Source organism: Hippopotamus amphibius, chromosome 14, assembly GCF_030028045.1.
Source record: "Hippopotamus amphibius kiboko isolate mHipAmp2 chromosome 14, mHipAmp2.hap2, whole genome shotgun sequence".
NCBI classification, from domain to species: Eukaryota; Metazoa; Chordata; class Mammalia; order Artiodactyla; family Hippopotamidae; genus Hippopotamus; species Hippopotamus amphibius.
This window is the reverse complement of record NC_080199.1, coordinates 57,054,137-57,077,599: the sequence shown is the minus strand read 5'-3', so window position 1 is coordinate 57,077,599 and position 23,463 is coordinate 57,054,137. Positions and strand designations below refer to the sequence as shown.

The following is a 23,463-nucleotide window of genomic DNA, read 5'->3' as shown; positions in this document are numbered from 1 at the left end:
ATGTTTTTTCTTTCTCCATCAAAATGCTAGGAGCCTCAAACAGGGATTAGATACTCATATATAGAAATCAGTAACTAAGTTTTCCAAAGCTAATGAACTATAAATCCATCATTTCTGTAGGTCACTGAACTCCACTCTAAAGGCTCGTTTATTTATAAGAAAAATCTCAACACATATGGTACATAAATTCCATTTCAACTATATATCATTTATAATGAGTTTAAGTAAACTGACAGGAATTCAGAGCATATTCTGATTCACATATTATGAAAAACAAGAATCTTGCCTACCTTTATCTGGGTGATTCAAAATCATGATTCTCCTGTGAGCTGCTCTAATCTTGGCCTTGCCAGCAGATGGGCTATAAAAAGAAATTAAAGTGTTTATAACAAATAGTGTCAAACGCAGATTATAAATTAATGGTTTATATGAGCTTTGAGAAATTAAAAACTAATGAGAATTTCACCATCTTGTGGATAAAAATGAAATTACAGCTTGTCACTTCATTCCACCAATCACCAAAATAAATTAGATTCAAGGCTGCATGTACTTTTCTTCAGCGCTTACTCTCAATTAAAAAAACATACACACAATATACAGGATAGGGGAATCATAGTCTGGAGACTATTATTGTGAGTTTGAAAATTTATGCTTCAAGCTCTTTGGGGGAAGGCAGTACATATAACGTAACAAATAGGTATTTGAACTATAGAGCTACGAGACTGCAGGATTTTACTCCCAGCACTGCCATGAAGGATGGGGTAGCCTTGGTCAAACTTTTCACCCTCTCTGAGCTTGTTTCTTCATTGTAAAACAGGGCTAGGAACAACATAGTCCTCATAGAGTAATTACAAGGATTAAATTAGTCAAGGCCAACAAAGCACTACAACAGTGCCTGATGTGTAGCAAATATTTCATAATAGTTAGCTTTTACTATCATTATCTTTCAACATCTCAAAACCCTTCATAGCTCATAATTTATTTAGCTTTGTGAGAAAGAAACCTATAGGAAAAGCTTGGCTGTTAGAGCCTACACTCTAAACAAAAATTAATGGAGAAAGTTAAATAAACATAAAATTATTCCTGTAAAACCTAATTTATCCAGTATTGGAAATCCTTCTCTCTAGTACATTTTCCAGGTAAGGGGGAAAACAAACAAACAAACAAAAAACACTGATAATAACAAAATCCTGGTGTTGCTATTTAATATTTATACCAGCTTATCTAAGCTACTTTTCTATGCCTCAAATGGAAATACTAGTAGCTGATTCAAAATACATGGTGGTTGCTGTGAAACTCAAAATAATCTGTATGGATGAATCACATTGGAGGGGCTAAAAGCACGTAGTTTCAGAGATTTTCAGACACAGGTTTAAATCCATCACTCATAATCTATAAAACTTTGTCTTGGGACTTTCCTGGCAGTCCAGTGGTTAAGACTCTGTGCTTCCACTTCAGGGAGCATGGGTTCGATCCCTGGTCGGGGAACTAATATCCCACATGCTGCGTAGTGCAGAAAAAAGAGAAAAACAAACAAACAAACACTTTGTCTTGCTTACTTGAACTCTCTGAGTTATAATTTTCTCATAAGCAAAACGGACATTAAAAAAAAAAAGCATACCTCCTAGGATTATTTAAAGGACAAATTAGATAATACAAGCAAAAGGATACGCATGACCTGGCATGACGTTCAAAGAATAGTAGTCATTACCATGAACATAATGAATGCTTATGTGACGGCCTCGGACACCAGAAAGGACCGTGGGGAGCCTGACATAGCCGGTAGGGAGGCATCTACGACGGCTCAAAGAGGGTGAAGCGGCAGAGCTGTGGCAGACGGGAGGGAGTGAGAAACACGGAGGGTCCGCAGCGCAGCTCAGCGTTCCCGGACCGAGACGTCGATCCGCGGCTGAACGGAGGGTCCAGAAGTGGGAGCGTGGGAACCGGAGAGCTGGTTCAGGGTGAGAAACATTGTTGCCGGACGGACCGAGAGGACAGGAGGGAGGAGGTCCGCGGAGAGGAGTGCCCGTCCCTGAGAGCTGCCCGGCCATGATGGCGGCTGGAGGCTGCAGGCTCACGGGCGGGGGGGAGGAGCCACGCACATAGCCTCTCCCTCTCTTTTGGCGCCTCTGCAACAGGCAGTGGAGAGACGCCCTGCGGGCGCTCAGGGATAACAAGCACCCTCAGGCGCTCGGGCGGGGCTCGATTAAAACCCCTTGCAATGCCAGCAGCAGGGAGGCTGCCGAGAGAAGAAAAAAAAAAAAAAAGAAAAAAACAGCAACAACAAAAAAAAAACAACAGCAACAAAAAAAAAAACCCTGAGAGAGGCCCAACTCTAAGACTTTCTGTTTACACCTGAGCCACCAGCGTCCCTCTGCAACAGACACCTCCAAGCCCAACTGAAACAACAGTGCGCCACTGCTCACTCACTCCCAGGGGAAGAAGCCACTATTGTACCCTCTCCCTCCCAACACACCAACGCTTACAGACGAACAATAAAGGAACCTCTGCTGGTCACAGAATAATGCAAAAACACCCAAGGCAAGGAGAAGGACACTTACAGCTGAGACGCTAAGGAAACAGAAATATTAGTATCAATTCCTATTGAACTGGTCCATTCTGGGATCAGTTCTGGATTTTTTTTTTTCTTTATTAAATACAATCTTAGCCCTAAGGGATCTACAAGTTTTATAACATAATTTTTTAATATTTTTTATTCTTTTTTTTTTTTTTGCCTTTTTATATACTTCTGTATCTAGCTAAGTTTTTGGTAGTACAGACAATATATCTCTCATACTTTCCTTTCATCCCTATCTTTTATACATTTCTATTCCTTTCTTTTTATTTGCAGATTTCCAACCACATTACGCTCTTCTGTTCCCCTTTCTTCCAGCCATTTTAAGTTTATTTTATCTTAACATACTTATAAGCAACACTAGCAGTCTGCTCAGACTCCTTGCTCTATTCTCCAGATGACGCACTGCCTTGGTATTTAATATTAGGCTTTTGTCTTTATCTTAGTTCTTAGTATAGTTCTCTACATTCTGAGAATCTCCATTCTCTCTGGTGGTACTCTGGCTCTTTTCTATATTTGATCCTAGCTTACAAAATCTCCCTGGATTAATGTTTGTATGTGTAAGGTATTATTTGTTTGTTTGTTTGCTTTTGCTTTTGTCTCTGATTTGGTCTGTTTCAGTTGTCAATTTCTGCTGGGCTTCTCTTTGAATATCTGATAGCACACTGGGGTTCTGTCAGGTCTTTCTAGAGCCTTATGTCCTAATGGATGCAGTAATTGTGTGTCTTATACATGTATGTGTTTCCTAGACTTAATATTTGTTTAATCCAATACTTGGACGTTAGTCTGAGGCTTGGACAGTCTTCTAGAAACACCTCTATCACCAGGACAGGCAATCCCAAAAGTTTGGACAACCATGAGGAAACAAAGAAACACCATACAGGCAAAGGAGCAGGAAAAAAACCCACAAGACCAAATAAATGAGGAGGAAATAGGAAAAATGCCTGAAAAAGAATTTAGAGTAATGATAGTAAAAATGATACAAAATCTCGATAACAAAATAGAGAAAGTACAAGAAACAGTTCATAAGAACTCAGAAAAACAAACAGCAATGGATAACAAAATAACTGAAATTAAAAATAATCTAGATGCTATAACCAGCAGAATGACTGAGGCAAAAGAACGAATAAGTGAGTTGGAAGATAGAATGGGGGAAATAAACGCCACAGAGCAGGAAAAAGAAAAAAGAATAAAAAGAATAGAAGACAGTCTCAGAGACCTCAGTGATAACATTAAGCGTACCAACATTTGAATTATAGGCATCCCAGAAGAAGAAGAAAACAAGAAAGGGTCTGAGAAAATATCTGAAGAGGTTATGGTGGAAAACTTCCCCCACATGGGAAAGGAAATAATTAAGCAAGTCCAAGAAGCACAGAGAGTCCCATACAGAATAAACCCAAGGAGAAATACACCAAGACACATAGTAATCAAACTAACGACAATTAAACACAAAGAAAAAATATTAAAAGCAGCAAGAGAAAAGCAACAAACAACATATAAGGGAAAACCCATCAGGATAACAGCTGACCTTTCTACAGAAACTCTGCAGGCCAGAAGGGAATGGCAGGATATACTGAAAGTCCTGAAAGAGAGAAACCTACAGCCAAGAATACTCTACCCAGCAAGAATCTCATTCAGATTTGAGGGAGAAATCAAAAGCTTTCCAGACAAGCAAAAGTGAAGAGAATTCAGCACCACCAAACCAGCCTTACAACAAGTGCTAAAGGAACTTCTCTAAGTAGGACACACAAGAAAAGGAAAACACCTACAAATACAAACCCAAAACAATTCAGAAAATGGTCATTGGAACACACATGTCAATAATCACTTTAAATGTAAATGGATGAAATGCTCCAACCAAAAGACACAGACTGGCTCAATGGATACAAAAACAAGACCCTTCTATATGCTGCCTACAAGAAACCCACTTCGGACCAAGGGATACATATAGACTGAAAGTAAAGGGATGGAAAAAGATATTCCATGCAAATGGAAGTCAAAAGAAAGCTGGAGTAGCAATACTCATATCAGACAAATTAGACTTGAAAGTAAAGACTATTACAAGAGACAAGGAAGCATACTACATAATGATCAAGGGATCCATTCAAGAAGAACATATCACAATGGTAAATATCTATGCCCCCAATATAGGAGCACCTCAATACATAAGGCAAATGCTAACAGCTATAAAAGGGGACATCGACAGGAACACAATAATAGTGGGAGACTTGAACACCCCACTTACATCAATGGACAGATCATCCAAACAGAAAATAAATAAAGACACACAAGCTTTAAATGACACATTAGACCATCTCGACTTCATTGATATTTATAGGACATTCCATCCAAAAACGACAGACTACACTTTCTTCTCAAGTGCACACGGAACATTTTCCAGGATAGATCACATCTTGGATCACAAATCAAACCTCGGCAAATTCAAGAAAATTGAAATCATATCAAGCATCTTCTCAGACCACAACGCCATGAGACTAGATATCAATTACAGGAAAAAAACTGCAAAAAATACAAACACATGGAGGCTAAACAATTCACTCTTAAACAACCAAGGAATCACTAAAGAAGTCAAAGAGGAAATCAAAAAATATCTAGAAACAAATGACAAGGAAAACACAACAACCCAAAACCTATGGGACGCAGCAAAAGCAGTTCTAAGAGGGAAGTTTATAGCAATACAGTCCTACCTTAAGAAACAAGAAAATGATCGAATAAACAATCTAACCTTACACCTAAAACAACTAGAGAAAAAAGAACAAAGAAACCCCAAAGTGAGCAGAAGGAAAGAAATCATAAAGATCAGAGCAGAAATAAATGAAAAAGAAAGGAAGGAAACCATAGCAAAAATAAATAAAACTAAAAGCTGGTTCTTTGAGAAGATTAACAAAATTGATAAACCATTAGCCAGACTCATCAAGAAAAAAAGGGAGAAGATGCAAATCAACAGAATTAGAAATGAAAAAGGAGAAGTCACAACGGACACCTCAGAAATACAAAACATCATGAGAGACTACTACAAGCAACTATATGCCAATCAATTGGATAACCTGGAAGAAATGGATACATTCTTAGAAAAATACAATCTTCCAAGACTGAACCAGGAAGAAATAGAAACCATGAACAGACCAATCACAAGTACAGAAATTGAGGCAGTGATTAAAAATCTCCCAACACACAAAAGCCCAGGACCAGATGGGTTCACAGGCAAATTCTATCAAACATTTGGAGAAGAGCTAACACCTATCCTTCTCAAACTCTTCCAAAATATTGCAGAAGGCGGAACACTCCCAAACTCATTCTATGAGGCTACCATCACCGTGATACCAAAACCAGGCAAAGATGTCACAAAAAAAGAAAACTACAGACCAATATCACTGATGAATATAGATGCAAAAATCCTCAACAAAATACTAGCTAACAGAATCCAACAGCACATTAAAAAAATCATACACCATGGTCAAGTGGTGTTTATCCCTGGGATGCAAGGATTCTTCAATATATGCAAATCAATCAACATGATACATCATATCAACAAATTGAAGGATAAAAACCATATGATCATTTCAATAGATGCAGAAAAAGCTTTTGACAAAGTTCAACATCCATTTATGATAAAAGCTCTCCAGAAAATGGGCATAGAAGGAAATTACCTCAACATAATAAAAGCCATATATGACAAACCAAAAGCCAACATCGTTCTCAATGGGGAAAAACTGGAAGAATTCCCTCTAAGAACAGGAACAAGACAAGGGTGTCCACTCTCACCACTATTATTCCACATAGTTTTGGAAGTTTTAGCCACAGCCATCAGAGAAGAAAAAGAAATCAAAGGAATCCAAATTGGAAAAGAAGAAGTAACATTGTCACTCTTTGCAGATGACATGATATTATATAGAGAAAACCCTAAGGACTCTACCAGAAAACTGCTAGCACTCATTGATGAGTTTAGTAAAGTAGCAGGATACAAAATTAATGCACAGAAATCTCTTGCATTCCTATACACTAACAATGGAAGAGCAGAAAGAGAAATTAAGGAAACTCTCCCAGTCACCATTGCAACCAAAAGAATCAAATACCTAGGAATAAACCTGCCTAAGGAGGCAAAAGATCTGTATGCAGAAAACTTTAAGACACTGATGAAAGAAATCAAAGACTACACAAACAGATGGAGGGACATACCATGTTCCTGGATTGGAAGAATCAACATCGTGAAAATGACTGTACTACCCAAAGCAATTTACAGATTCAATGCAATCCCTATCAAATTACCAATGGCATTTTTCACAGAACTAGAGCAAGAAATCTTACGATTTGTATGGAAACGCAAAAGACCCCAAATAGCCAAAGCAATCTTGAGAAAGAAAAATGGAGTTGGTGGAATCAGGCTTCCTGACTTCAAACTATACTACAAGGCCATAGTGATCAAGACAGTATGGTACTGGCATAAAAATAGAAAGGAAGATCAATGGAATAGAATAGAGAACTCAGAAGTAAGCCCAAACACATATGGGCACCTTATCTTTGACAAAGGAGGCAGGAATATACAATGGAAAAAAGACAGCCTCTTCAATAAGTGGTGCTGGGAAAATTGGACAGCTACATGGAAAAGAATGAAATTAGAACACTTCCTAACACCATACACAAAAATAAATTCAAAACGGATTAAAGACCTACATGGAAGGCCAGACACTACAAAAATCCTAGAGGAAAACATAGGCAGAACACTCTATGACATCCATCAAAGCAAGATCCTTTTGGACCCACCTCCTAGAATCATGGAAATAAAATCAAGAATAAACAAATGGGACCTCATGAAACTTAGAAGCTTTTGCACAGCAAAAGAAACCATAAACAAGACTAAAAGGCAACCCTCAGAATGGGAAAAAATAATTGCCTATGAAACAACAGACAAAGGATTAACCTCCAAAATATACAAGCAGCTCATGAAGCTTAATACCAAAAAAGCAATAACCCAGTCCACAAATGGGCAGAAGACCTAAATAGACATTTCTCCAAAGAAGACATACAGATGGCCAACACACACATGAAAAGATGCTCAACATGACTCATCATCAGAGAAATGCAAGTCAAAGCCACAATGAGGTATCACCTCACACCGATCAGAATGGCCATCATCACAAAATCTGGAAACAACAAATGTTGGAGAGGGTGTGGAGAAAAGGGAACTCTCCTGCACTGTTGGTGGGAATGGAAGTTGGTACAGCCACTACGGAAAACAATTTGGAGGTTCCTTAAAAAACTACAAATAGAACTACCATATGATTCAGTAATCCCACTCCTGGGCATCTACCCAAAGAAAACCATAATCCCAAAAGAAACTTGTACCATAATGTTTATTGCAGCACTACTTACAATAGCCCGGACATGGAAGCAATCTAAATGCCCATCAGCAAATGAATGGATAAAGAGGATGTGGCATATATACACAATGGAATATTACTCAGCTATAAAAAGGGATGAGATGGAGCTAAATGTAATGGGGTGGATAGAACTACAATCTGTCATACAGAGTGAAGTAAGTCAGAAAGAGAAGGAGAAATATTGTATGCTAACTCACATATACGGAATCTAAAAATGGTACTGATGAACTCAGTTACTAGAGCAAGGACGCAGATACAGAGAATGGACTGGAGAACTCGAGGTATGGGAGGGGGTGGGGGGTGAAGGGGAAACTGAGACGAAGCAAGAGAGTAGCACAGACATATATATACTACCAACTGTAAAATAGATAGTCAGTGGGAAGTTGTTGTATAACAAAGGGAGTCCAACTCGAGGATGGAAGATGCCTTAGAGGACTGGGGTGGGGAGGGTGGGGGGGACTCGAGGGGGGGGAAGTCAAGAAAGGGAGGGAATACGGGGATATGTGTATAAAAACAGATGATTGAACTTGGTGTACCCCCAAAAAAATAATAAATTAAAAAAAATGCTTATGAAAATGTATTACATTTTCTACTTTTAAAAAAATGGAGCACTAATAATCTAATTATCATTTCTTGAATGACTCAAAAAGCATTATCATGAGTATCAATTAAGTGCAATGAAACTAATAAGTTCTTCTGTCTGTTTTAAACACTGCCTTCCTTGCTGTCAGTTGTCAGTCCTGAATTCTGCCAGTGTTCTACTCTCTAGTTGTTATTTGCCACTTAGTTACTACTTTAACCTCCTCGAGTTAAATAACAGATCATTAAACATGTTAAAATATATTATCAACTGCTACATAAGCATATAAAAAATTCTTCTATAAATAAGTAAATAAGTCAAAGAGGAAGTCAAAATAGAAATAAAAAAAATATCTTGAGACAAATGAACAACCTACCAAACTTATGGGATGCAGCCAAAGCAGTTCTAAGAGGAAAGTTGATAACAAAAAAGCCTATATTGGGGGGGGGGGGGGGGGAGAACTCAAATAAACTACCTAACTTTACACCTCAGGGAAGTATAAAATGAAGAACAAAGTAACCCCAAAATTAGTAGAAGGAAAATAAAGTTCACAGTGAAAAGAAATGAAATAGAGAGTAAAAAGACAAAAAAAAGAAAAGAAAAAGAAAAAAGAAAAGAAAGAAAGAAAAATTCAATGAAACTAAGAGCTGGTTTTTTGAGAATATATACAAAAGAGACAAACCACTAGCCAGACTCACCAAGAAAACAGAGGACTCAAGTAAAATCAGAAATGGAAAAGGAGAGATTAGGACTAATACCACAGAAATATAAAGGACAAGAGACTACTGTGAACTGTACTATACAATAACAAATTGGACACCGTAGGAGAAATAAACAGATAAATTCCTAGAAACAAAACATCTACCAAGACTGATTCATGAAGAAATAGAAAATCTGAACAGACCGATTACTACCGATGAGACTGAATCAACAATCAAAACACTCCCAACACAGAAAAGTCCAGGCAGGACCAGACGCCTTCACTAAATTCTATCAAACATTTAAAGAATAATTAACACCAATCCTCAAACTCTTCCAAAAAATGGAAGAGGAGGAAACACTTCCAAACTCATTTATGAGGCTAGCATTACTCTGATACCAGAACCAGACAAGGACACTACAAGAAAAGAAAATACAGCCCAATACCCCTGATGATCACAAATGCAAAAATTCTCAACAAATATTACCAAACAGAATTCAACAATACATTAAAAGGATCATATACCATGATCAAGTGGGAGTTATTCCAGGAATGCAAGGATGGTTCAGCATCTGAAAGTGATATACCACAGTAACAAAAGGATGAAATTCACAGTCATTTCAATAGATGTAAAGAAGCATTTGACAAAATTCAATATCCATTAATGATAAGAACTCTTGACAAAGTTGGTATAGAGGGAACGAACCTCAACATAATAAAGACCATATATGAAAAGCCCACAACTAACATACTCAATGATGAAAAGCTGAAAGCTTTTCCTCTAAGGTCAGAAACAATACGAAGTTGCCACTGTTACTACCCTTATTCAACATAGCATTGGAAGTCCTAGCCAGAGCAATTAGTCAAGAAAATGAAAAAGAAATAAAAGGCACCCAAATAAGAAAGGAGGAAGTAAAACTGACATTATTTGCAGATAGCATAATACTATACATAAAAACCCCTAAAGACTCAACCAAAAAACTGTTAGAACTAATCAACAAATTCAGTAAAGTTGCAGGCTATAAAATCAATGTACAAAAATTTCTATATACTAATAACAAACTACCAAAAAATCAAGAAAACAATCCCATTTAAAATTGCATCAAAAAGAATAAAATACCCAGGAATAAATTCAACCAAGGAGGTGAAAGATCTGTATACTGAAAACCAGAAGACACTGGTGAAAGAAACTGAAGACACAAATAAATGGAAAGATATTCTGTGCTCATGGATTGGAAGAAGCAATTTTTAAAAAATGTCCATACTACCCAAAGCAACATACAGATTCAATGCAACTTATATCAAAATTCCAACAGCAGGACTTCCCTGGTAGCACAGTACTTAAGAATCCGCCTGTCAATACAGGGGACATGGGTTCACGCCCTGGCCCAGGAAGATCCCACATGCCGCAGAGCAACTAAGCCCATGTGCCACAACTACTGAGCCTGCAATCTAGGGCCTTCAAGCGACAACTACTGAAGCCCATGTGCCTAGAGGCGATGCTCCACAAGAAGAGAAGCCACCACAATGAGAAGCTCACAATGAAGAGTAGCTCACTGCAACTAGAGAAAGCCCGCATGCAGAAACGAAGACCCAATGCAGCTAAATAAATAAATAAAATTTCAATGGCCTTTTTCACAGAAATAGAACAAAAAATCCTAAAATTTGTATGGAACCACAAATGAACGTGAATAATGAAAGCAATCTTGAGAAAGAACAAAGCTGGAGCCATCAAGCTTCCTGATTTCAATCTATCAATATACCACACTCTAGTATGGTAATGCTCTAGTAATCAAACAGTACAGTATTGGCATAAAAAGACACAGATTAATGGTACAGAACAGAGCCTAGAAATAAACCTATGTATATATGGTCAATTAATTTACGACAAAGGAGTAAAGAATATACAATGAGGGATCGTCTCTTCAATAAATGGTGTTTACTGGGAACAGAACATCTGAACAATCATATGCAAAGGAATAACACTGGACCTCTATCTTACACCACTCAAAATGGATTAAAGACTTAGATGTGACACCTTAAGACTCCTAGAATAAAATATAGGAGATAAGCTCCTTAACACTGGTCTTGTAAAGGTTAAGCAAGATGAGAGAATCCTAGTTCTTAAACAAAACATTAAAAATTAAATGTAAAAATAAAGAAAAAAAAATTAAATGTAGCTCTGATATATCTCCACTACAGGCAATTTCACCATGAACTGAAAATGTAACTTTAAATACCATTTTGCCTATATCAGGGATTTCAAACTGCTCCGTGGAATGCACCTGACTGGGGGTAGGGGAGTGGGGTGTGTAGAACCTCTAGAGTAATGTTCCCTGATCCTGTAGCAAATGGAGCAGTTTTGGTTTCATCTTTTTCTACTACTAGTCTATTGAATAACATTTAAACAGAGTTCCACAGAAGTTTTTAGAAAGTCTGAAAATCACAAATGTGTGCATAATTTCAGAATATACCAGGTATAATAAGTTTTTCTGGGTAGCTCAGGAAAATATTTTAGGCTTATGCAATATGTAAAAATAGACAGTCAACTAGTAACACAGGATTTCTTTGTTTTTAAATAGAGTATCAACAGAGTCAGCTCCATTTTGTCTTTACCTACTTGCTATGTAGTCTAAATCATTTGGATTCACTGACCACAGAAAATGGAACCACAGCAATGTATTCACATCTCAAAGAATCTCCTCAAAATCAACACTGCCTGACTGAAAGAAAGGACTAGAGGAAGGCAAATAAGTTCTACCTTTCTATTTAATGTGTTAAGCGCAAATATTTAGCTTCTGCATTCAAGATAGAGATGGGAAGAGAGGGGAGCCAACATTTATTCAGCACCTGTTATCTGGGAGACACTTCGATAAAAAGGTATCACTTACGTCATTATAAATTCCAACAAGGCAAATATTATTAATTCCAAATCAAAAATGAAGAAGCTGAAGTGGAAAAGCTAAAAATAAGTACCTCAGAGACAGAATCAGGATGAGGATCTGTTTGCTTAGCTGATATTTACTGAGTACTTACTAAGTGCTGTGTTTATGCTAAAAATTTCTTATGTGTTAATCTTCACAGCAAGCCTATGCAGTAGAAACTCATATTATCTCATTTTACAAATGATGAGACTGAGGTCACGCAGCTAATGGGTGGTAAAATTGGTATTTGTACCCAGATTCACTTGTTATCAGAGTCTGCTGTTAGCCACTCAATTTTCCCTGTGAAATTCTGTACAGCTTCCAGTTCAATGGGATAAAACTTTAAACCCATGTATCTTAAGTAAACTCCTAATTATCTGTCCTAAAAACAGGAGTACCTTGGATGGTATTAAATGATATCCTCAAAAACTTTTGTGTTTGGTTTAATAATGCGCTTCATATTCACATTTCAAGACTCTAAATAGAATGATATGGGTGCCCAAGAAAAATAACAATGCCACTCTGAATAATATTAAAGCAAAGAATAATTAGCAATATAGTTAATTTCCTAATTTGGTTCCCCTGCTTAAAATCATTTCTTTTTTTGTATTCTCAGTGACAGCGCCCATCTCTTCTTATATTTAAATGAAGCACCAAGCTAAATTGCACTGTTCCTCCCCTACCCAACTTCTTGTTTTTCTTGATTGGTTGTAAGAAATAACAAAATGTTTTGGCCTTAAATATCTGCTAATTTACAAGAGGTTAAAAAATTCTGTCAACATAGCACTTTAAGATCTATTCTGCTTGATTATGTTGACTAAGTCACCACAAGATTTGCTGTGGATAACATATTATAACCAACCCCCATAAAACTCTGAGTGAGCTCTAGGGAACATAAGGTAAACAACTGGAAAATCTACGGCAGAGGAGGTATTCTTAACTTTAAGTGTTAAATGATATATAGCAATCCCATAATGTCATTAACTTTCTCCTATACTGTCCAAAGTTAGACAATAAATGGATACTAAGGTGAAACAAGTACAGTACAATAAAATATGCTAGATGTCAAATTGTGGAACTAGAAAAGAATAGTCAAACAGATCCCATTTATAATTGAAAATATGATCCATATCAAATTGGAAAACTGAATTCAGAAATAACTCATCGTCACAATAGGGGATATTTTGATAACTGCATTGAAACTTTAGTATTCAAATACAACAGTTCCTTTTTAAGGAATAAAGGCATATCACAAATACGCCTGGTTTTTTATTTTGTTTTGTTTTAGGGGTAGTAGGATAATCTCTTACATCTGAGGTTTTAAAATGTAAAAATTTGGTATTTTCTCCTCTGCCTCCTATTCATAATTTAAAATATACGGATAACTTTACTGTCACATTTTCTCCTTTTTCAAGGCAAATTTAGCCACAAAACAAAATAACACTTATGCAGCACACCTACCTTACACCCAAAATAAGACTCGCTTCTCGCCTACTCATTTTCTGTTCAAATCCTCCTTTATAGTAGGATGAAAAGCTCTGTACAGGAAAGAAAGAGCAAGAAATAATTAGTTCCACGTATGAGGTGGCATGACCTCAACCCCATCACATAGCTGCAATAAGAGTAATGCCTTTTCTAGAAGTCAACTTGGAATTGTGGGAGGCGGGGAGGGAGAGCACTAAACAATAATCCTCTGCAAGAAATTATGAGCAAGATGAACACTTACAAAAAGTTAACAATGTTTTTCACTTTCAAATACATTAATGTCTCTGCACTGAAGGAATAAAAGAGATCAGTAGAAGCAAAAGGCTTAAACTTTTACTAAGCTCTACAGTAATTTTCTCATTGGATAACCTTGAGCAAGTCACTTATTGTTGAGATGACAGACATCTTTTTAACATACTAGACTGGCTGACTGAGAAAGAAGAGGAGAAACTGACAAGGTGGGAAGCACATCAGGATAGCAGGCAGGGAGGCTAAGAGACCGGAAGACCAGACTGAAAGGTCAGTGTGGCCGGAGAGCCTGAGCAAGGAGGAGAGGAACAGTAGAGAGATAACTGGGGCCAGATTGTGGAGGGCCGTGGAAGCCATGGAAATGATTTAGGATTTTATTCTCAGTAGCAGGAGAGCCAGAGCACTGGGGTAACAGATTTGACTTGGTTTTCAAAGGATTACTCTAACTGCTATGTGGAGAATAAAAAAAAAACAGGTACAGAGCGGAGGCAGGAGACCAGTTAAGAGGACATAACAGCAATCTAGGCAAGAGACCATGGTGGTACGGACCGATGTGGTAGTAGAGGAGGAGGTGAGAACCATCAGATTCTGGATGTATTTTGAAAGCAGAAATAACATTTGCTTCGATTGAATATGGGATATGAGAAAAAGCGGGGAACTAAAGATGATGCAGTAAATGCTACTAAACACTGCACAAATCCTCCTTCAGAGGTGAGGCACTTACTCCCCAGACACCAGGGCAGCTGCCAGCAGACAGCACTCAGCTGTCAAACTCTAGCAATTGCCTTGGCTGAAGAATGTCAAGCTCACACCCCCTTTGCAGGGCAGTCTAGCTGATGACTGGCTGATGTCAGGGTATAAACACTCTAGTTCTCCAGGGCTCAGTCCTTGGACTTCTTATCTATATTTACTTCCCAGGTGATGTCATTCAGTTTCTTGCCCCAATTTGAGACAATGAGGATGAGTCCCCTGAGCGTCAGAGCTCCCTGGGGGCTGCCTCAGACCTTTGTTAAGACTGTACTGCAGCCTAAATTATCCCTCCATCCTTCTTCCGTCTCTTTCCTTCTGGAGCTGTTGATCCTAAGAGCATTCTCTAATAAACCAACAGCTTGCTAATCCTTGTCTCATTCTGCTTTCCGGAGAACTTAAACTGCAAATGACTGCAAGGTTTCTGGCCTAAATTGCCCATTAATGACTTAGAGAAGGAGTGGTTATTTGTTTTTTGTGGGTAACAGATATCAGGAGATTGGTTTTGGTTATATTAAGTTTCAAATGTCTATGTAAGTAGAGGCAAAGTCTGACCTGGAGACAACATTTGGGAGTCATGAGTACACAGACGGTATTTAAAGGCATGAGACTAAACGAGATCACCTAGAGGCGGAGTATAGATAAGAAGTCCAAAGACTGAGCCCTAGAGACTGCGACATTTAGTGGCACAGAAATGGAGAGGAATCAGTAAAGGAAAATGCGAAGGCCCAGTGATGAGGTAGGAGAAAAAGGAGATGCCAAAAGTGTGGAAGTGAAAAATAGTTTCAAATGCTTCCGACAGGTCAAGTAAGATGAGAGCTGAGGACTGACTGCTGGATTTAGCCTTTGCTAAATCTAAATCTAGCTGAAGGTACTGGGAGTGAAGGTTTGATTAGACTGAGTTTAAAAGAAAACAGGAGGAAAGGAATGCGAGACAGCAAAGAGAGACAACTCTTTTCAGGAGCTCTTAGAGAAAACAGGATGCATGAACTCAACTTTTAGAAGGAAAAAAGTTCACACATGATTGAACGCGTGTATGATTCTAAAATGTGAACACACGTTTTTCTAAGGAAAAACAAGTGTATGCTTGCATAAAACAAAATCTGAAAGTATACACACCAAAGTGTTATTTTGGAGTGGTAGAATTATGAATAATTATTTTCTTCTTGTTTATTTTTACTTCTAAATTTTCGACAATGAACATAGTTACTTATCCAATTTTTTTTAAAGGACTAAACAAAGGAAACCAAGGAAATTATTAGAGCTTAAAAAATGAGTCCCAGGGAACCCACCTGGCCATTTGTATAAGCTGTTTCTCTTTGAAGAGCTTGTCATAAATTTCCATTGGTGATAATTCATTCAACAAATATGTTAGCACCTACTATGTGCCAGGCACTTTTCAAATGAGACAAGTGAAGTTCTGCCCTTCATCACACAGATGCTAATTTATCAATGTACCAGTACTGTGAGGAATATGATGTACTATTCCAAATTTCAAGTAGTTAACAATCTAGTAAGAAAACAAAAAACAATCCCCTCCTCCTCCAAGTTGTGGGGGGGGGAGGGAATCAAATTGTTAAAGTACATACTAATGTGGACAAATTATGTATACATACAAAAGACAGACACACACAGGGGACTATAAAAAGGAATAAGAGGTATATAGGGGAATATATATAAAGGAATAGGGATTTAATAGAGGAAGAATAGCTGGTTTTAAGGTTTCTCTCAGGTGACCAAAATTTTTACTAGACGCATACTTTACTCCCTAATATTTCTAAGAGTATCCACCTCTGGGAGCTCCAAATTTTCAAATTCCCAGCATAATAAACATAAATTGATGATGTTTCATGAACTTTCAGAAAGCTCATTACCCCTAAAAGCAGCTATTATACCCAAGCAAATTTTTTACTTTCTTTTTCCCAGGTAGAAAAAGAGACTAAGAAAAGGTTCCTTTTCTATAGTCCAGCATCTGGATGAGGCTTATACCCTAAAATCCTGACCTGCTTATAAGTAAGTCAATCTGTAAATATACAATCATCACAATCCTTCTAAAGGAACTAGATCATTTTTGAGGACAGACATTTAATATCTGGAGGCTATATATATAGAAAAGCAGACAGAAAAAAACAAAAAAATTGTTCATGTTACTTCAGAAAAAATCATGCCTTCTAAACTCATATGGAATTTAGGTTTTATATTACACAATTTTAAATAGAAATTGTAAGCCCTTTGAAGCTTATAAATTATATACCAATACTGCATTATATTAGGATATATAGACATAGGCAACGCAGGACTATTTTCTGACAATACTGGCGGGTCAAGGAAATGTTTAGATTCACAAAAGTGTGATTACAATAATGATATCAAACAGATGGAGTAGATGGTTATATTTTTCTAATAGAATTTCCAAGAACAGAAACAGTGGGATTTATTTCTGCTGTCTATCTGAAATACACCCAGAACCTTACAAATCATTAGTTTGTGTTATTTTACTTATAAAGTGTATATACAAAGATGTATATAAACAAAAATCAAAATAATTTTCCTTCTAAAATTAACATTGAATGCTGTAGTGTGATATATTATCAGAAAAGATGTGAAATGAACCAAGTTAAACGAAAGTCTTCATTAGCTAATTTAGTCAATCACATGAAACATAAAAGCCCTCCAAACAACCAGAAAAATATATCACTCTATAGTCTTAAGAGAAGAAATACATTTACCATAAACTATAAACTTTAATTATGTATAATAATGTATTTGATTTACAGAGCCACAGAAGGATGATTTCAATTAGTGTTATTTCCATGAATTTCACTTAACCAGAAAACAATATAAATCCAATTTTAAAAATTTGTATTCAAGTAAAAAAAACAAATTCACAAATAGAAAAACAAAAGCCTCAAAAGAAGATGAATGACTTGGGTTTTTTCCCCGGGAAAAAATTAGGGATAATTAGACAACAGCTGAGTCAATAATACACGTTAATACTTCAAAAAATCAAATAAAAGGTACTGGTTCAAAACAGCAGATTGAATAATAAAAGTCTTTTGCTTTCCAAAGTGCCTTTGAAGTGAGAAAAGAGACATTTTAAACAAGAAAAATCCATAATAGGCCTAGAAAATAAGAAATGGGACAAGTGGCAAACCAGAAAGTTTGAAAGAAACCCTGGAAGACTGAAAACAGGCAAGATTGCATATATAGAAAAATCACAGCAGCTCCAATCACGAAAGGTAAGAAAGTAGAAAACACTAAATTCAGAATTAACGAATGCAAAAAACAACATCAGGGTAATTAATTAAACCAAAACGGCAAAGAGAGACCAGTCCTAACTCCATTAGTATAGGGCATAAGGGCCTGCCACCTGCCACTTCAGCCCTCAGACCAAGAAAGAGAATCACATGCCTGGGATGCATCTTACTGTGGGTGGTAGATCCCAAGAGAAGCAAAGGGGAGTACCCACAGATCGCATTTCAGAACCCAGAGGGCTGAAGAGGGAGACAGTTAAGCCAAGGAGTAAAATACACATGGTACTCAACCACTCATGGGTTCTGGAGGTTCCAAGACTGCCTCTGGGCTCCTTGTCTTGGAAAAGACATGACTGCTGATATAACCCATCTACATACTCACAGCACACTGCCAATCCTCTCATTCAATTACACTGTTGAAGCAAATCTACCAAAGTGCTGAGAAAGGCCACTTACATGAGTTCCAGGAGCAGAGACACATTGGAAGGAAAAAAAAATTAAAGAAAAAACATAAGAGGATCTTAGAGAACAAAAGATAAATTTTCACCTAGGTCAAGGCTAAAAATTCCTGTGAAATTTCAGAACATTGATAATAGAGAGAAAATCCTCAACATTCCCAGCACTAAACAACACACACACACAAACAAAAATTACCCCAAACTAAAAACCTAAAGCACAAACAAAAGAAAATCAAAATCAAAACAGGCAGTGTACAGACGAAAAAGAACACCAGAAAATCTGGCTAAGTCTGAGAGTACCAAAAACCGTGGCTGAGAGTATGCAGAAAAGTATAAAGGCAGGCACAGAGAGTCAGTCTGAGCAGAGATTTCTGCAGTACCCCTCTGATACTGGCTCCACCAGATTCCAAGGAGCCAGCAGCTACATGATTAAAAGTGAGAGGGAAAGAAACAAATTCTCCATGCGTACCATATGAAAAAAATTATTTTAGGCAATATTCCATAAAAGGGGTGAAAAAAGCATGAGAAAAAGAAAGATGAGATTTAAGAACAAGATGATGTTAAAGCATAGAAGAAGCAAATGAAGTTTAAGAAAAAATGAAAAGAGAGCCCACAAGAACTTGAGCCTTGATCGTTCTCCTTTGAGTGACAGGGATTTACTGACACACGACTACCGTCCCTATTTGCTAGTAACTCTATTTGGTTCAATGAGGAACACAGTTACAAAATCAAAACACTGTAAATGCTGTGCTTATGAATTTGGTTTTTTGGAGTAAGTGCCAAGAGAAAGTATGCATATATTTCATTCCTCAATTTCCCTGAAACAATTAATATTTAAAGAATTATTTTAAAAACATATCTTCACTGAGGTATAATTATGATGATGATAAAGATATTTCAAAATGTTTCACTGCAAACTGCAAGATCAGTACTTTGTGGAAAGGGGGCCAGATTTATCAAAAGTCACTTGTCTTAACTTGAAGCCCACAAAGGTGAGGAAAAGGAGGCGTGCATCACTTTTCTCTCCTTGAGAGATGCAGGGACCACGTTCAGGATACCCATGACAATCTCTTAAACTACTCTACCTTATCTGTGAGACTCCACAGAACAGTGAAATGCTTCTCATTTGCTTGCTCTCTCTTCCTTTACAATGTTAAATACTATACGTTCTACAAAACGTGAGTCTTCTATTTATGGTATAAGTATAACTATTGAAGATCACCATAACAGGAGAGAAATGATTTCTGAAAGTCTCTCAATTTACTATACATAGATTATATACATGTGGAAAGACATTTAAACAACTATGTCATTATTTCCATGCTTATTACTCTATTTCAACCACCATCACCTAAGTCCCTGGACTATCTCAATACCCTCTTAATAGGTTTCACAGCTTCTGCTCTGGCTCATTCTAGTCTATACTCTGTGCAGCAGGCAGAGTGATCATCTAAAATGAAAATCATGTTGCCCCCATGCTCAAAACCATCAAGCTATTTGGCCCTAAGTGATCTGGGCCCAAGCTACCACTACTCCTTCTACATACTCCACTGGAGTTACTCTTGCTGCTAAACTCATTTCCAGCTTGGGAACTTTGCAGTGTTCCCACTGCCTAGAAAGCTCTTTCTTCAGATGTTCACATGGCCTGCTCCCTCGTCTTTTCAGAGAGGCCTTCCCGGACCTACCTAATATAGATTCCTCTCTGCTGTTGAAGAATCAATCTCTTACCTTGATTTAGTTTTCTAAAGAAAACTAAACTTCTACCTTTAACACCTCTACATATTATATATCTTATTTGTTAATTGTCTCCACTAAAAAGTAAATTCCTAGAGGGCAGTGTCTTTGTCTGGTTCATGACTACCTTCCACTCCCCACAATAATGTCTGGTATACAGTAGGTGCTTAATGAACATTTATTGAATGAATGCTAAACACCTATTAATACTTTAGCCAAATAAAATATAAATAGGAAAACAGAAAATCAACACATGCTCCCTCTAACCATAGACATGCATTTATAAGTCTGCCAAATCACTTGCAGTTCTTTTGACCCTGAGTTTATTTATCTGCCAGTATGTCATCCTTTGAAAGTGTGGTTATTGTTCATGACTAACTAAGCCTCACAAGCCTATAATGCCTTTGCTAAAACAAGCCATTCATTCTCAAATTGCTGCAAGCCAAGCTGATCTATCCCAGATCTTCTGTTTCTCAGAAATCAATGTTTATGTTGCACTGCTTCAGTGAGTTTTCTTTGCACAGTCTCCAGTGGTCACAAACCATAGCTCACCACACTATAGCTTCTTAGATACCAACTATCATTCATTCTTCACTTATATTCAGCTCATGAGAGTAGCTGTAATGCTGGGAGATAAATGTATAAGCCCTATAGGATGTCAAGGTTGGAATCGTATAATTTTATGTTTGAGATAGCCAGGTATGGTGGTACAAGGAAACTGGTTTCAAATTTCAAGATGAAATAAACTTTTGGGTAAGCTCCATGAGGGCAGGGACCATGTCTGTTTTGTTCACCAGCTATGCCTAGCCCCTGGTACAGGACAATCACTAAATGAATACTAATTAAACAAGGAAAATAAATTGCCTCAAAGTTGATGTAATACTACTACAGGGAATATAATAATTAGAAGTCAAAGTTAGGAATAAGCTTAGATATAAAATAACCTGACCAGGAAACTTATAAGAAACTAAATTAATACAGTAGATAAAGTCGCCAATGATACAAAAAACCAAAATATTTTTCTGAATTACTATCAGTAATGGCATAGAAACAAAAATCAAAGCAAGCTTAGATTTCCAACCAAAGCCATTTTAACTTACAGGAGTTGAAATCTTCTTTGCAGTTTCTGTGATTATTTGTCCTAGAGGTTTCCAGATTTGAAATGCGTAGCGACCTAAATAGTAACAGGAATAAAAGCAAATATATTTTCTATAATGAAAGCCAACACCCACAAGGTGCTCACCACAGTATTTATAACTATGTCAAAATCTACCAGAAAGACAGTCATACTTTTTCAAATTTCTCATTTATTAAATGGAGGACAATTTCATTTTAATATAATTTTCATAGCTGTTAAATTTATTAAGCTTTAGTTCCTAATTATAAAACTAGAAAATCTCAACATTTATTTATAAAATCCTACGTTTATATGGTGCTACAGGTCACAAAAACAACAACATCCTGATACTCAATCTCTCACTGGGGATGACTGCGCTCCTAAAAGCTTCTTTTATTTTGGTGCTTTCCCTTCTCAGGCATCCTAATAATCAAAACTTCTCTGAGTCTGGACAGCTAAATATCAATAGCAAAACAGGTCCTAAATTGTTTTGAGGGTATAGAACAAGAATAAAGTATTATCTGCCTTATTTACCTTATGTACCTTAATCATAATATGTGTCTATTGATACTAATGTCTCTTTACCCAAAGCTTTGCTAGAAAACTAGTTATGACTCTCTGAACTTAAATTCAATTTCTAACCATAACGCCATTTGCAAATCAAGATTTCTACAAGGGAAGTTCAACTACATAGATCTTTTATAAGAAGTTATCTGTCTAAATATACTGTTAGTCCTGTGCAAACAAAATATTATAGTGAAAAACACAGGATGCTAGACATAGAAAGATGTGAAGTAGCCAATCTAAGCAGGCGATAAAAAGCTCTTGAGATCAAGGAGAATATTAAATAAAGTAAAATTAAATGAAGCTGAAACCCTAACTCATCTAAATCTTTTATCATATAAATATCAACTTCCATTTGATTCTACAATAGTATAAAATATGACTTTTAAAGTGCCTCAAAATTCCTTCAAAATCACAATCATGCAATCTCAATGTAAAAAAGCAATTAAAGGCTTCAAGAAGTGACATCTGGACATTTACTTTAACCATAAAGGAGAAGACCTAGTTCCAACAGTCTAAGGGTACTTTCCTAAATTCTACTCTTCAGTCGTACTTGACTCTGAAAGAGATCTGTCGATTTTTTTTTTGAGATCTGCCTGCTATTAATATTCTAGTTAGTAAAATAAGTTTGGCAACAGTGTAGTATACACAGAATATATACATCAATTATTCTCATTTTAGAAAGACCTTGGCAAAAGTATGTTTCTCTAACTTCAAATAAAAAATCTTACATTTGAATTTGAAATAAGTATGCCTATTCTGCTATAGTAATTAATACTAAAATTGTTTTATGTTTATGTAAGTTTGTCAGAATTCCTTTTTCAGACATGATACTCTTTTCATGAAGCCTCAGTAAGTAATTAACTATAGTTATATAATGAGACATAAGATTTTGATGGTGTAAGAACCAAGAGAATCTGAACCACTGATCTTCCTGATTTTAAAGTTCTTACTGGTAAGATGCTTTAAATAGAGTTGTGTGGAATTAAATATTACACAAAACAAAATCTTTTGCGTCTCTTTTTCTATTGGCTCTCACTGCATATAACCACAATGCAATGTAACTTCACCTAAAAAGAAGATCCAATTAACAAGATCAAATCCATGGAACCTAAGAGACACTAATGCTAAATGAAAAATGTAAATCTTTATCAACAAGGAAATGCTCTCAGATTAACAGTTAATTATCCATTCAGCCAGTCTGCATCCTTTGGTTGGGGCAAATCAAAGTAACAATGAGGTATCACTTCACACCAGTTAGAATGGGCATCATCAAAAAATCTACAAACAATAAATGCTGGAGAGTGTGTGGAGAAAAGGGAACCCTCTTGCACTGCTGGTGGGAACGAAAATTGATTGATTCAGCCACTATGGAGAACAGTATGGAGGTTCCTTAAAAAACTAAAAATAGAATTACCATATGACCCAGCAATCCCACTTCTGGGCATATACCCAGAGAAAACCAAAATCCAAAAAGATGCATGCACCCCAATGTTCAATACAGCACTATTTACAATAGCCAGGACATGCAAACAACCTAAATGTCCATCAACAGATGAATAGATAAAGAAGATGTGGTACATATATACAATGGAATGTTACTTGGCCATAAAAAGGAATGAAATTGGGTCATCTGTAGAGACATGGATGGACCTAGAGACTGTCATACAGAGT

The 23,463-nt window shown here is 36.7% G+C and overlaps 1 protein-coding gene across 2 annotated transcripts in view; it reads right to left on the bottom strand.

Moving 5' to 3' along the window:
* DNAJC15 (DnaJ heat shock protein family (Hsp40) member C15) overlaps positions 1-23,463 on the bottom strand; it is a 69,723-nt gene that overhangs the window by 20,437 nt on the left and 25,823 nt on the right. For both annotated transcript variants that reach the window (XM_057707760.1, XM_057707761.1), the window contains exons 3-5: positions 21,209-21,282; positions 13,643-13,719; positions 291-361 (exon numbers count right to left, since the gene is read on the bottom strand). In XM_057707760.1, coding sequence (XP_057563743.1) covers positions 291-361; positions 13,643-13,719; positions 21,209-21,282 — 222 coding nt within the window. The remainder of the gene's footprint in view (positions 1-290; positions 362-13,642; positions 13,720-21,208; positions 21,283-23,463) is intronic.